Source organism: Scophthalmus maximus, chromosome 4, assembly GCF_022379125.1.
Source record: "Scophthalmus maximus strain ysfricsl-2021 chromosome 4, ASM2237912v1, whole genome shotgun sequence".
Classification (NCBI taxonomy): Eukaryota; Metazoa; Chordata; class Actinopteri; order Pleuronectiformes; family Scophthalmidae; genus Scophthalmus; species Scophthalmus maximus.
In genome coordinates, this window is record NC_061518.1 from 2,119,263 (window position 1) to 2,134,039 (window position 14,777).

At 44.8% G+C, this 14,777-nt stretch overlaps 1 protein-coding gene across 6 annotated transcripts in view; it reads left to right on the forward strand.

Moving 5' to 3' along the window:
* The window catches only part of LOC118302837 (C-myc promoter-binding protein-like), a 62,271-nt gene that overhangs the window by 15,067 nt on the left and 32,427 nt on the right, over positions 1-14,777 (forward strand). For all 6 annotated transcript variants that reach the window (XM_035629312.2, XM_035629313.2, XM_035629317.2 and 3 more), the window contains exons 2-9: positions 2,518-2,848; positions 4,855-5,101; positions 6,361-6,430; positions 8,727-8,896; positions 11,653-11,984; positions 13,560-13,626; positions 13,812-13,870; positions 14,599-14,743. In XM_035629312.2, coding sequence (XP_035485205.2) covers positions 2,538-2,848; positions 4,855-5,101; positions 6,361-6,430; positions 8,727-8,896; positions 11,653-11,984; positions 13,560-13,626; positions 13,812-13,870; positions 14,599-14,743 — 1,401 coding nt within the window. In that variant the 5' untranslated portion in view covers positions 2,518-2,537. The remainder of the gene's footprint in view (positions 1-2,517; positions 2,849-4,854; positions 5,102-6,360; positions 6,431-8,726; positions 8,897-11,652; positions 11,985-13,559; positions 13,627-13,811; positions 13,871-14,598; positions 14,744-14,777) is intronic.

Sequence of the window (14,777 nt, forward strand, 5' to 3'; positions counted from 1 at the left end):
TATTTCTATACGAAAACCCCTGCGTTCCGCTTCGTACAGCTCATCTGTGCACTTGCTGAACCCGGTGTTTTGTTCTGGAGAAGAGCAAAAGCTTTGTCAGCGGCAGAGTTTTCATTTCATCCCACCGAGACAAACTCGCGATGCTGAGGCTCGAGTGTCGAGAGGCTGAGTGATGAAACTCCGCCGCACCCAGAGGCAGAAAAAAAACAACTGTCCACGGCATAAAAAAAAACAGACTCTAAGAATTTCGTCTCGAGGCAGTGATGTCGACAGACTGAAAACTATTTGGGTAAAAAATGGCTCAGGTAATAAACCGTATTGATGCTCCTGTTGTTGCTTGTCACACATTCTTGCAGTGTTTTTCCTCCTGGGTCTCCGCGGACGATCTTGGGAACTGATCAATCTTAGACAGAAAAAAGAAATCAACATTTCTTTTATTAGTAGGAATCAAGCACAGTGCCGAAGCAGTACAAAAGTCTGGCGTTATACTTTTTATGTCACATGGTGTTAGTCAATCTAGTGGCTCTTATGGGGCTGGGAGATTTGATCAATACGTCACTCATTCCTTTTGTCAGCCGTGTCTTTGCAGCTGTTATCTCCTTCCATCTGTGCGGGGCTGACCCGTGAACAAAAGCCTCTGGCATCGTCTGAGTCAGTGGTAATTTGTAATTGGTAGATAGACTTCGTTAATAGAGCAATTTTCCCATCGGTCCACACTGTATCAGAAGCCATTAGGAGTTCAGCGTCTTGCTCAACTGCACTCAGACAAACTATGGAGGAGCTGGGGATCGAGCTAGAAACCTTCTCCAGCTCCACCTCTCGAGCCGCGTCGCCTCTGAACCGGATGTCGCGTTTGTTATTGACGCTCGACTTTTTTGTGGCTCTCCCCCCTAAGACCCCCCCCCGTCCTGTTTGACCTTGGTCCTCTCCTCGGTGCTAAAGGATGTTTGTGTTGTTTGGACCGGTCTTTGTCATATTGTCGCTTTTTTTTAAAAAGTTCTGCTTCTGTGCGTGTCCGACCCGGCCGGACGTCATTCATGTGGCAGGAGCTCTCCGGCGTCACGCTCACCCTCCACCACGCTTGTTGGCGTTTGCCTCCACGTTGCTGCCGTGCAAGGGACGATAAAGAAAAACGATTTTGCAATGGTGTTTTTTTTTATGGTCACGTTATGTGACACAGCCCTCTGTGTTTTGGTGGTTAGTGCAAATGTGTTTTCATCACATCATAATTGTCTCATAAAGCAAAAGCAAAAAAACCCAAAAAACCTTACAAATTGGAAGACAAAATTTTTCTGGCAAAAGCCTCAAGCAGCAGATGTTTTTGGATTTTGCCAGAGTTTCTCCTCAAACCACAGAGTTTCTGTTCTCAGTCGTGACTTTGACCCCAAAGCCCCCCCTCCCCCCCTTTTTTTTGTGGCTATTGTTCCAGACGCCGTCTTAAGTGGTCCCAACGCCCCTGAACGCTTCGTGGCAAACACTCTGCGGTGAAGTATTGCGTTGGATCAAAGTAACGCTGAACTTTTTTTTTAAAGAATCGCCGGCCGTGTCCTCGGGGGAAGATCGGTGAAACCGTTTTGCCGAGGCCCTCCCGTCTTCATGTTTTCTGAAAAAGAAAAAATGCTCTTTTTGTTGTTTGGAGATCCTCTCGAGTCGTCTGTAACTCATGTTTTGGGGGATTTCTACATTTTCTGTAGTTTAAATAATGATATCCCGAAAAAGCCAAACAGCATTCATGATGCTCAAAGCAGCTTTGCGTTGAAAAGTGTCCTGATCTCATAATGACTTTCCTACTTGAAGGTGACACTTCAGGTGTTTCTGTACTTCTGACTCCTCCCCCACACACAACTTTCAACCTGTGTGGAAACCGGAGACGATGCAGTGCGGTGACAGTCAGGACTTGCCCTTCTTAGGACAGATTAAGAAAACGACTGTTTGACTTTTCATCACCCTACTTAAGTGAAAAGACTCCACGGCATCACGACGCTCCTAATCCGCAGGTGTGTAATGTGGGAAACGAGCCTGTAATTGAGTCAGAATGTCAAGAAGAAATTGTGAAGAAGGAAACCTTTTTGAAACGCACACTCAGGTCTGCGGAGCCCAGCCAGACTTATTTTTTCATTTATCCCCGTGCTTCTGTCTCACTTTCCAGAAGCAGAGGAAAAACCTTTTTTCCACAACCGACAATGTTTCTGTGCTCGTCGGAGTGACGCGTTTAGTCCAATAAGCGTCCTTGAGCGAGGGCGCTTATTGCTTTCACGTGAACAAAAGTGAGGGAGACGGTGAGCTAAATGTCTGAACTGCTTCGTACCTGATCACAGCCGCTCTCCTCCTCCTCCTCCTCCTCCTCACATTGCACCTTCTCTTTTCATTCGCCCTTCCACCAGCCTCCGCTCAGTAAGATTTATGACTGTCAGTATTTTTATTTTACTGCCATAGCAAGGACACAAGAACCGTCCCTACCTGCGACCAAAATGAAAATGAATCTCCCCTTCTCTCTGTCCCTCTGTAACCCTGCAGGCAGTCGGCGGGGATGGGAGATGATGGAGGACAAAGGCCCTCGTGTAGCCGACTACTTCGTGGTGGCCGGCCTGACGGACTCGTCCAAGCCGCTCGACCAGGAGATCCACTTTGACGACGTCTGCCACAAGACGGCCAAGCCGCGGGCGCCCGTCACCGACGTGGCGCTGGTGATCCGCTCGCTGGGCGAGGAGGTGCCGCCGGGCTTCACCTGCGTCGAGACGACGCCGACGGGCCACTCGGCCGACCTCAACAACGGCGGCCTGATGGCGCCGCAGATCTTCCTGTGCTACCGGCGAGGCCGCGACAAGCCGCCGCTCACTGACCTGGGGTGAGTTCTGAAGGCGTCTTCATCTTGATTCTCTTTTTTATGAACCTCCAATCGATCAGACAAAGCTCCTGGATCAGTTTGGGATATCCTCGGATAGATGGATGGATGGGATGCATCCATCAAGGGTATTTTTTTTCTTTTTCCCCCCCCCAGACAAACTGAGCAGTAAGCTGCTGAGACTGATTTACAGTGCTGGAAATCAATTTGAATATTTTCTCAGTTAAGTTAAAAAACTCAGGAAACCTCCCGATGCTACTGAAACGCATCGTCAGACGTCCGGACAATACTTCCGTGAGATGGTGACATCACGATGTTACTGAAGTGCTTGACGCACGACTAGCGGCCACTCTGACATGGCCCCAAACAAAGCTGGGTAAGCTGCGAGACCGAGAGAACTTCCTACACACGCTGGAAGCGGTTGACCAATCACAACAGAGAGTGGAGCCAGCTGGCCAATCAGAGCAGTCTCGGCTTCTTTGGGAGGGAGGGGCCTTAAAGAGACAGGAGCTAAAACCCAAGTGTTTCAGACAGAGGCTGTAAAAGAAACTGATGTTTCCTGAATATTAGAGCATGTGAACCTTTTACAGTAAAAACCCAGATTAATGTTACAAACCTGAATATGAGCAGAATATGTGTCGCCTTTAAAACTTTCACTTGGGAGACAAATGAGCAAGAAACTCCTCATGAATGCGAAGCAGGAGCGAAACCGGATTTTGGCTTTTTTCTTTAAAATAGCTATTTAATTATGATGTTTACCAAGTAATTGAATAGTTGACTTATGGTTTCAGCTCTAAATGAAGTGCACAGAGTCTGAGCTCACTCAACACACACACACACACACACACGTTGTGTACCGCATGTTGTCATAACAAGTATCATTTTCCATCCTTCACAATTACCAGCTGCAGTTGAGTTTTCTACAGTTTGCTGTGAAACGTCTCTGCTGCTTCTTGTCACACTGTGAGTGAGGATGAATGAGGAGAAGAGTCTAAATCTAAAGAGTGGTTCACATCATGCCTGTCCTGAGATGAGGGGAAGCGCCTCGCTCCGCCCGGAGATTCCTCCCGTGCAGCAGAAAAGCACGAAACGCTGTTTCAGACGTCGTCTTCCCTGAAGTGTGTGAATTCAGTGCTGATCGTTCAGTCCGTTAACTCCTCTGTGTGGCTGGGGCAGGTGATGACAACGCTAAGGAGGCGAACACTCGGCCTCTGACTCTGCTTATCGGGCACTGACACGGCCGCTCCGCTCGGGACGCTATCAGCAGCTTCGTGTTCGCCGATAATCCCGAGGGGCTTCACTTCTCACACACTGACAGGACTAATGGGAAGTACAAGAAACTCTCCCGGTGTAAAAGCAGAGGAAGATGAGTTTGCAGTGTTTCGTCCCTGCTGCGAGATGCAGAATTGTTACAGCACTGAAGCAGACACATTTGTCCACTTTAAATTCTGTACATAGAATTACATAGAAGCCCGGCGAATTCCACTTGGAGTGGTAATGGATGAGAAGTGCATGATGGAGGAATAATAATAATGTTCAACCTGTCAGTGTATTAAAGGGTTTTGATGTTTTCCACGTATGTTTCTGCCACAGATTTCAGCCTTACGAGGCCGTTGGCTGTTTATGTGAAGGCAAAAAGGTTTTTCATCGTAAAGCGCCATCTTCAACACAATTATATCGATTATGGTGTCAAAGCCCGGGCCGTTGATAGGAAAGGGACATACAGTGGTTTGGAATAAACATACTTGTGCTGCATCTGAATCTAAATCGTTGCAGGTCATGAGGTCCAGAGCAGACGTTTGGCTTCATCAGCTCTTTTCTCTCAGCCACTAAAACTCTGGGACAAACGCCCGACGTTACAATGAAATCTTTCGAGCTCCACCCAAGTGGCCCAGTGAGATCATCACGGCCGCACATTGTTTTGATTAATTCTTCACGGTGATCACACTGAGAACCAGTCGAAGATTGGGCTGACAGTCTCCTTCTCCCCCCTCCCCTCCTCCCCTCAGCGTGTTGTTTGAGTGGAAGGAGCGACTGAAGCAGGGCTGCCACCTCATCCAGACCACGCCCACCGGCCGCCCGGCCAACATTAGCAGCAATTCCTCCCAGCGCATCTACGTCACCTACCGGCGGGCGCCCGAGAGCCAGCCGCACGCCGCCCTGGCCGTCACCGACATCTGCATCATCGTGCCGAGCAAGGGGGAGACGCCGCCTCACACCTTCTGCAAGGTGGAGAAGAACCTCAACAGCAGCATGGTGAGATAGACAAACAACGTCACTGTCACAAAAACTGATTCACACAATGTCATTTTCACATTTTGTCTGATGAGGTCCAGTCCGGGTATTTCCAGCACCTTCAATTTAAAAGACACGAGAGAGATAAGTAAGAGAGTGATGTGACTTGGTATCATGGCCAGGAATTGAATCATGTCCAATTAATGTGCAAAGTAGGAATGCAACTAACGATGATTTTCATCATCGATTAGTTGTTTGATCCAAAATGGTGAAAAATGTTGATCGTGTTTCCCAAAACATGATGTTTTGTTTTGTCCACACATCAAAGATATTCAGTTCACTGTCACAGAGGAGCAAAGAAACCAGAAAATATTCACATTTAAGAAGCTGAAATCAGAGAATTTCCCCCCCCATAAAAACGACTTGAACCGATTAATCGATTATCAAAATAGTTGGCGATTAATTTAGTAGTCGATTACTCATCGATAACTGTTGCAGCTCTAGTGCAAAGGTCTTTGTGTTTGCACCCTCGGTTGACAAAAGACAACACAATTCACAGACAGCAAGAGCACACAACAGACAAACAACACAAGAATGGAAAACTAAAAGTAGTTGCAAGATTAAGTGGAGTGTTCTAATAATAACTTTTTGAATTCTCCAAGTGAAATGAGACTGTTCAGGTTTAAGCGTTTTTTTTTTTAATTCATTCCACTTAAAATGGAATTTAAATTTATGTGAGAACACAAATGTTGCTCCTGACATTTTCCGGTACTTTACCTGCCAGCCCCCCTGGTAAAATGTGTACAGTGAGAATAGAGCAGGAACAGCGGAGTGGGCGCGTGGATGACTATCGGCGTGTCCTGCCTCCTGCTGCTCTAACCAGACGCCAGAATTTTTTTCCGAGTTGGACAAACTCCTGTTGCGTCCTTCACATGTGAAAGGAAAACCAGTCGTTTTCCCGAAGGGGCGGAATTCTGTTCTAAAAACTTGAGGATGATGTGAAGTTTTCATAATTGGTTGTTAAAAAATAGTGACGCAATATGCACATTTTGGTGAGACACCAACATCAACGATGATCAAACTGGATTTTCAGCCGGTGTTGAGTCATTCTGGGATAAAAAAAATGAAATATTTAAATATATTTCCATCTTTTTGACAGGGTCGTAATTTAAAGTAATTATGTCTCTAAGCTCAGCTGGGGAAATGATTAAATGAACTATAGGTATAAATTTTTGATGATGAAATGACGCTCACTTCTGTCACTCTGCTCTCGTCTGCAGTGGGGCTCCTCCGTCTTCCTGTGCTACAAGAAGTCTGTGGCCAAAACCAACACAATAGCCTACAAAGCGGGTGAGTCGTCCTAATCCCGTACCTACCGGTGCACACAGATACTTCCCCTCCTGTTCCTGGTGATGCAACATATCAAATAGCGTGTCGTCTGTAAATACTTTCTCTCCCGGCTTCCCTTAATCACCGGCTTCTAGCGTGAGAGAAAAAAGTGAACGCATGCATTTAGGAAAAGTTTCATGCAAAAATGATTCCCAGCTGCTGCAGGAACGTCTCCATAGAGAGGAGCGTCTGCTGCGGTCGGAACCGACTGCATGAGGAAGTTCTGCGACTGCGGCAGTCGCACGTTCAGACTTGTTGAAGCACGTCGACGCCTTTAGAGTCGGAGCGACGAGATGAGCCTCTGCACGCCTGTATTCTTCCTCTTTAAAAAGGTTTAAATGGCCACATACGTAAAGGCTTATCTTACATTAACGCTGCCTTCACGTGCCAGTCGGATAATCGTACTTCCCACTTGTGAAGTCGGAATTATGAGAATGACACGTTCAAGTTTTGTTGTGTCGTAACAAATTATGTGAACGAAATAAAGTGTTGTTACAGAAGGAAAGCGACTGTGGACGAAGTAACGTCGGCTAATGTAATAACTTTGCACCGCGCTAGCAGACCAAAGTGAACATAGATTACAGATTAATATAATGTACACAAGCAACAGGTAACACTTGTTGCACTGTTAAAAATGAAAAAAATTACTTACCAGCCATTACTGAATCTATCCTGAGTTTCCCCACGTGTGATCACGACTTGAGGGGGGGCGTTCACGTGCAACTTGCAAGTCGGCAACTCGTTACTTACCATAATTTTCAATGCCACGTGATGGCAGCAGGAATCAACGGTCCTCGTCGTCTGATGTCACCATTGGCTCAGCGCCGCTGCTCTTCTCTCTGTGAACGTCTCAAATATGCAGCCAACTGTGAACGGAGCGATTCTATCTGTTCTGGATGAGTCAGCTCGGAGACATCTTGTTTATTTTCAAAGTTTCAGGCCAGGAAACAAAAACAAAATCCAGCACTTCATCAGTTTGGCTTTGATTTTTGGAAACAGATGTTTTGCCACATCTGCCTTTTTGTTTTCTAGACGGACGCAGGAGATCGTTCCAGAAGTGAACAAGCGAAACGTCGTTGACTCGGTGGATCACACGAAATGACAAATATAAATTTGCACATTTTGCGTTGTCCTTCTGACAAACAAACAAACAACAAACAAACAAACAAAAACACATGGGTGAAAACATAACCTCCTTAAAAGACAGAACAATAATAATATTATGATGAATTGACAGATTAGATCAGATTGTGTTTTTACCTAATATGTGCAGTAATAAAATAAGAACCCTCAGTACGAAGTCATATTAAGAACAAATAAATATTTGATATGTAATAACAGTGAAGGCTGAAAACTTTATAATAATAATAATGTGATAACATTTCACAGTCGTGCGTGTCGGTGTTGAATTGCACTATTTATTAATGTATCTTATGGCCTGAAGGGGAAAAAATAAGCTATTTCCTTAAAAAATAAATAAAACAGTTCATGACTCAGCAGTTTTATTTCCTCAGCTATAATGAAGCCTCTGAAACTCCCGGGAATTTACATGATTGATATTTTTGTTGCATAGTTTTTTGTGTTAAATGATGCAGCATTTTAATAAATGCATATTACAGCAGTTTGTCATTTGCTCTAATTCTGTAAATGTGAACGTGTGAAGTGTTTAAATTACTGTTATAAAGTTATAAAACTGTGTCGTATGTGTGCACGTGCGTGTGTGGTACTTCTTATGCACATTACTGCTAACTGATTACACATTAAGATGATGTACTTTCTATATATTTATATTCCTTATACTTACAGTATAGACTAGTTTTGTATTTATTATATTTTGTTATATTTTGTAAAGCTGTGTTGTGTGACTGATACCTGCTACTGTAAAACCGGGATTTTCCAGTTTGTGATCAATAAAGTATATGTATCCATCCATCATCCGTCCGTCCGAGCCAACCTAAGACGCAGCCCAGAGTCGACTAAATGAAATCACTACTTCACTGTTTGTTGTTTGTGTCCACTGACGGTGACTAATCAGCCAATGTCCTCATTACCAGGCAGCGATTCTCACAAAGCCACATTTTCATTGTGATTAAAGTAAATTGAACTTGTTTTTTATGTTAATTTGATGCTTATTGGAAAAGGTGGTTTCTCATCTGCATTAGCTCTTAATTGGTTAATCACAGGCACTTAGCAGCCCCCACTATTAAAATTGAGTCAGTTAGTTTATTATTAATTCTTTTGTTCTATTTCCTGTCAGGTTTATTCAGCAGATATCCAGAGGAGGACTACGAGTCGTTCCCGCTGCCGGAGTCCGTCCCCCTCTTCTGCCTTCCCATGGGGGCGACCATCGAGTGTTGGCCCGCCAACACCAAATACTCGCTCCCCGTCTTCTCCACCTTCGTCCTCACCGGAGCATCCGGAGAGAAGGTAAGACGGGAAGAGAGGAGAGCTGGATTCTGCTTCTGCATTCTACTTTCTGTCTTTGTCTTTCACCTAGACGACTGACACAGCAGCAGTGACCGTTAGACCTCATCTACAGACTCTATACAGCTGACATGACCACAGTGTGGAACGAGGAAACCACAATGCCAGAAGGGAAAAGTGGGTCAGGCATGAACGTTGCTATTGTCTGTTGAAAACCTTGCATCACCATTTCCACTCTCTCTTTTCTTTTCTTGCTTTCTTTGAGGACGGGCTTATTGGCTGAAAAAATATTCAACCGTAATAGTGACACGTGTAAATGCATCTGAACGACAGCTATGCACAGTGTACGTGTCCTCTAAAATGTCTGACATTGACTACAGGGACTTGTATCTGAGCACATGTTGTCACTATAGAGGTGTTTTCACATTCCTCTCCTGGAGGAGGGTTAGGGTTCGAATCCTATTCAAGCTAGTTTTGTTTACATATACAGAAAACCAATCGCTGTCGAATATGCAAATGTGAGGCAAAATAACCGGAAACTTCCAGTGCAGCAGAGGCAGCGAATCATGAGAGGACGGCGGGTGTGTCAGCAGACAGTCAGCGTTAGCATTAGCAGTTAGCATCATGAGAGGACGGCGGGTGTGTCAGTAGACAGTCAGCGTTAGCATTAGCAGTTAGCATCATGAGAGGACGGCGGGTGTGTCAGCAGACAGTCAGCATTAGCAGTTAGCATCACGAGAGGACGGCGGGTGTGTCAGCAGACAGTCAGCGTTAGCATTAGCAGTTAGCATCATGAGAGGACGGCGGGTGTGTCAGCAGACAGTCAGCGTTAGCATTAGCAGTTAGCATCATGAGAGGACGGTGGGTGTGTCAGCAGACAGTCAGCGTTAGCATTAGCAGTTAGCATCACAAGAGGATGGTGGGTTTGTCAGCACAGTTAGCGTTAGCATTAGCAGTTAGCATCACGAGAGGATGGTGGGTGTGTCAGCAGACAGTCAGCGTTAGCATTAGCAGTAGGCATCACGAGAGGACGGCGGGTGTGTCAGCAGACAGTCAACGTTAGCATTAGCAGTTAGCATCATGAGAGGACGGCGGGTGTGTTAGCAGACAGTCAGCGTTAGCATTAGCAATTAGCATCATGAGAGGACGGCGGGTGTGTCAGCAGACAGTCAGCGTTACTATTAGCAGTTAGCATCACGAGAGGACGGCGGGTGTGTCAGCAGACAGTCAGCGTTAGCATCACGAGAGGACAGTGGGTGTGTCAGCAGACAGTTATCGTTAGCATTAGCAGTTAGCATCATGAGAGGACGGCAGGCGTGTCAGCAGACAGTTAGCATTAGCATCCATGATCGGACGGCAGGTGTGTCAGCAGACAGTCAGCGTTAGCATTAGCAGTTAGCATCCATGAGAGGACGGCAGTGGTGTCAGCAGACAGTTAGCGTTAGCAGTTAGCATCCACAAGAGGATGGCTGATGTCAGCAGACCGATAGCGTTAGCATTAGCAGTTGGTGAAAATCTTATGGCTGACTCACATTGTTGCGCTCATTCTTCCACCGGTCAACCTAGCAGCTGTGGCGGGCGGTGCCTGTGTTATTTGCATATCATGGATATTCATAGTGTCAAGACAGTGGATGGTTTCCAGACACATTTCAGACGGGTTTTTAAAAAAAAACTTTGGGGGGGTAAATAACATTAAACAAAATATTAGGCATAGCAGATTATTTTTATATACTTTAAAACGTGACGGGAGGGGTTCTTTAATGACAACAGATCTGAGCTCAGGCCTCTGCCCTCCCCGCTGCTCTGTGGGATCGTATCGTGGTCCAGTTGACACACACATTAGTGAATTATGCAGTGAAACTCAGTCGTGATTGAAAACAAACAACTTGCAAAGCCCCACACTGATGTTTAGACACAAGGCCAGTCAGGGGTCAGGAGCCGTCGGCGGTGCCAAACCCTCCGCGGTCGACGTGTGTGTGTTTACAGGTGGAGGGAGCTCCGTGTGAGTGTGTTTACAGGTGGAGGGAGCTCCATGTGTGTGTGTTTACAGGTGGAGGGAGCTCCCTGTGAGTGTTTACAGGTGGAGGGAGCTCGATGTGTTTGTGTGTTTACAGGTGGAGGGGAGCTCACACACACACACTGTTTCTATATTCATAAAAACCGTCTGTTGACTACATTAATTCACTTAACCTTAATCCTCACCTCTGTCTGCATAAGAAAACACACTCACGGTTAAAGTTCTATTTGCCTGCTCATGACCCTAAGGATGACCCTTGACCCCTTGATTACATTTTTTTTACTTGGAGAACATTTGTACGTGTTGGGTTGTTTATAACTGAGTTTCCTTGAGTAAGTGTGGATTGCTTAAATGTTTTTGCTCTGTAAGAACGAAAAAAGAAAGGGAAAAAAAACCATCAACATTTTTTTCGTTTGTATGAAAAACATCACATATGAATAAGCAGGTCCGTTGTCACGTATGTAAACCTTTGTGCTGTTGAGGTAAGTCTCCTATCTTCATCAGCAAACAGAGGTTTGGGGTTTTCTGGGTGAAAATATTAGAAACCTCCTCACACAGTTTGTTCAGCCGGGCAACAGATAATCCAGTTGACTTTGATCCGTGCATGAATTGGGAAAACGCTCATTCTGTTATCTCCAGGAGGCAAGAGGGGATTGATTTGTCCTGGTGCCGAAAGACACTTGGCTCAGCGAACGGCTGCTTGTTTGGTATCGATGCTCAATAACACGTCTCCCTGTTCCAGGTGTACGGTGCTGCCATTCAGTTCTACGAGCCGTACCCGCAGGAGTGCCTGACGGACCAGCAGCTCTCCCAGCTCGACCTCCTCAGCCTGGATCCACACACACCCTCCTCCACGTCCTCCTGCTCCTCCTCCTCTTCCTCCAACAGCAGCCCTGCGGCTGCAGCCGGCAGCATCCCCACCACCAGCACCAACAGCACCACCACCCGCCTGGTTTACACCAACAAGTGCATCTGTCTTCTCTCCCACTGGCCCTTCTTCGACGCTTTTCGCAAGTTCCTCACATTCCTCTACCGCTACTCCATCTCCGGCCCTCATGCCCTGCCCATCGAGAAGTGAGTCCGCTCACACACTCTTTGTGTGTTCTGCTAATGCTAAGTGTCAGTGTTGAGTATTGTTATTTTATATTACAGGCAATAACATATTCTGCATTCTTGCGGAGGAAATTAACTTTGTGGTGTCAGACTAACTAAATCAATAAAAAGGAGATGCTGGAAATCATCTGAGGCACTGTTGGACAAACCAGATGTTTACTGTAGATGTTGTAGTAAAATGTATACATCGCTAAACATTAAGATTTTTTAAGTTTTTCTCAACACAAAAAAATATATATATTTAATTGAAATTAAATATGCACCCAATGACAAAACATTAGAGGTGTAACAGGACAACAAACAAAAAAATCCCGGTTCGGTACGAACCTCAGTTAGGAGCTTGCGGTTCTTCTTATGTTTTTAATTTGAACACTAGTTTACTGAACATGGCTCAGTGTCATTCTCAAAGTCTTTGATACAGCTGCATCTATACGCACTACAAATGTTAAAAGTACATTTACAAAAGTACTTAAAAATAAATATTCTCTCAAACAAAAAACAAAAAATAAATATCCATGAAGTCGCAGCATTTTGGCAATTAACTTTACTGCACTCAATTTTTTTTTCTTAAATTTTTTTCTTCACATTTTCTTCACGATGTTCACACTTGGCTGATGCCGTTTCAAATGAACGGGAATGTTTAACGTACTTCTGGACCATAGTGGAACACTGCCAACATCTATAGTAGCTTTTCATCCGATCCACCCGTCTTTGTCCGTCGTCTTTGGGAAACCGTAGTGTTCCCACACAGCAGACTTTATCGAAACGAGAGGCCCATACCCAAAGATGTTCTGAACAAATACCTGTTCCAGGCAAATTCTGGGAGCTCATTTCATTCGCTCTGACAGAATACGTTCTGGATATCCTCCATTGGAAAGTGATTTTACCTCTGGCAGAAATCTTGCCGGTCCAATAAGAATTTTACATTATCTGATAATGGGTGGGGTTTATATATCGTGACGTGGAGAGAAGCAACTGTTGTAAACAACCAAGATGGCTGCCGCTGACAAACGAGCATTTGACTGAAAGTACCTGAAATCTTCACATTGTTCCCACAAAAACGACATTGTTCACAGTCATCTCCTCTGTGCTCTGGCCTGTCGGCATTTTCGTGTCGCTACAACAGGCGTCACATGATTAGTTGCTCTCGCTGGTTGTCGGTCTATACCATTGCGTCCGGAGGCGTTTTGGTCTGCGTCCATTGGTTTGGCCTCTTGGAACCGAGAGGTCCCAGACTAATACGCATACGATTATTAATCTGACTACGCCAGGCTAGTGTTCCGTTAAACCTCTATAAAACACATCACCCAAAGCTCTTCCTCCCGCCAGAGTTAAGTTAAGTCATAAGTCCACGGTTGGCTATTTACTTGACTTTATCCTGGTCATGTAACGTGTGACAGAAGATTCATGCTCCTATGTTTTTTACTGCTGCTCATAAATTTGAGAGGGGCTGCGTTTGACGGATGACTCGACCGCCCACCGCTGTTATTTTTGGCCTCACATCTCACATCCCCCTTAATTTTTCTTCCTCCCCAGGCACATCTCTCATTTTATGCACAAAGTTCCCTTCCCTTCCTCTCAGAGGCCTCGCATCCTGGTGCAGGTGAGTGTCATTGTGATGTGCATTGTTCTCTGAAGGTTTTTTCGATTGCCCTGAGGTGTTGCAGGCAAAATCCAAAACGACGCCCTCCACTATGGATGAATATTTAAATGATTCCTTTTTTGTTTTTTAAAATGGTTTTAGTTTTGGCTCGGTCGGTTTTATCTCACTCTCCAGCTTTTCCACAGCTTTCCCCTCACGACAGCCTGATGCTGAGTCAGCCAGTGTCTTCTCCTCTACCGCTCAGGTAGGAACAAACGTGCTTCAGGTTTGTTCTGGTTGTTTAGAAAGACACAAATGTTTGATCTCTAATTTAAAAGGAAATTCAAAATGTATGAAGGATCCAGTGTCTATGTCAAACAACATATTTCAGGTATAATGTTTTTTTAAACTCTGGAGGAAAATTTTGTCGGACTGGTTTGTTGACCTGTGTAACACAGTTGGTCTTTGATGCTGCCGTCAAACTTTCTTCATACCCGAGAATAACAATATATAATTTAGGGCTGCAACTAACGATTATTTTCATAATTGATTAATCTGTCGATTATTTTCTCGATTAATCGATTAATCTGTTGATTATTTTCTCGAGTAATCGATTAGTTATTTGAGCCATAAAATGGTAAAAATTGTTGATGGTGTTACCCAAAACCCCTGAGATGATGTTTTGTTTTGTCCACACACCAAAGATATTTAGTTTACTGTCATAGAGGAGCAAAGAAACCCGGAAATATTCACGTTAGATGCTGAAATCAGATTATTTTGACTTTTTTTCTCCCATAAAAACTTCTTTAATTAATCGATTATCAAAATAGTTGGCGATTCATTTAGTAGTCGATTACAAATCGGTTAACTGTTGCAGCTGTAATATAATTTACACAAAGTTCAGAACATTGTGGTTACTTTTAGAGGAAAAAAAGATATATCTTGTTAGATATTTTTTACTTTTATTGAAACCGCTTACGTTTTTTTCTGTAGCGGTGGCCGCTTTTCCACGCTGCTGCTGAACCTGGGACCAGAGAATGCCGTCACCCTGCTGGTGTTCGCCGTCACCGAACACAAGATCCTGGTGCACTCGCTCCGACCGGCCGTACTCACCAGCGTCACAGAGGCTCTGGTGTCTGTAAGTCACTACTGTGCAGAGACGTTTCATATCC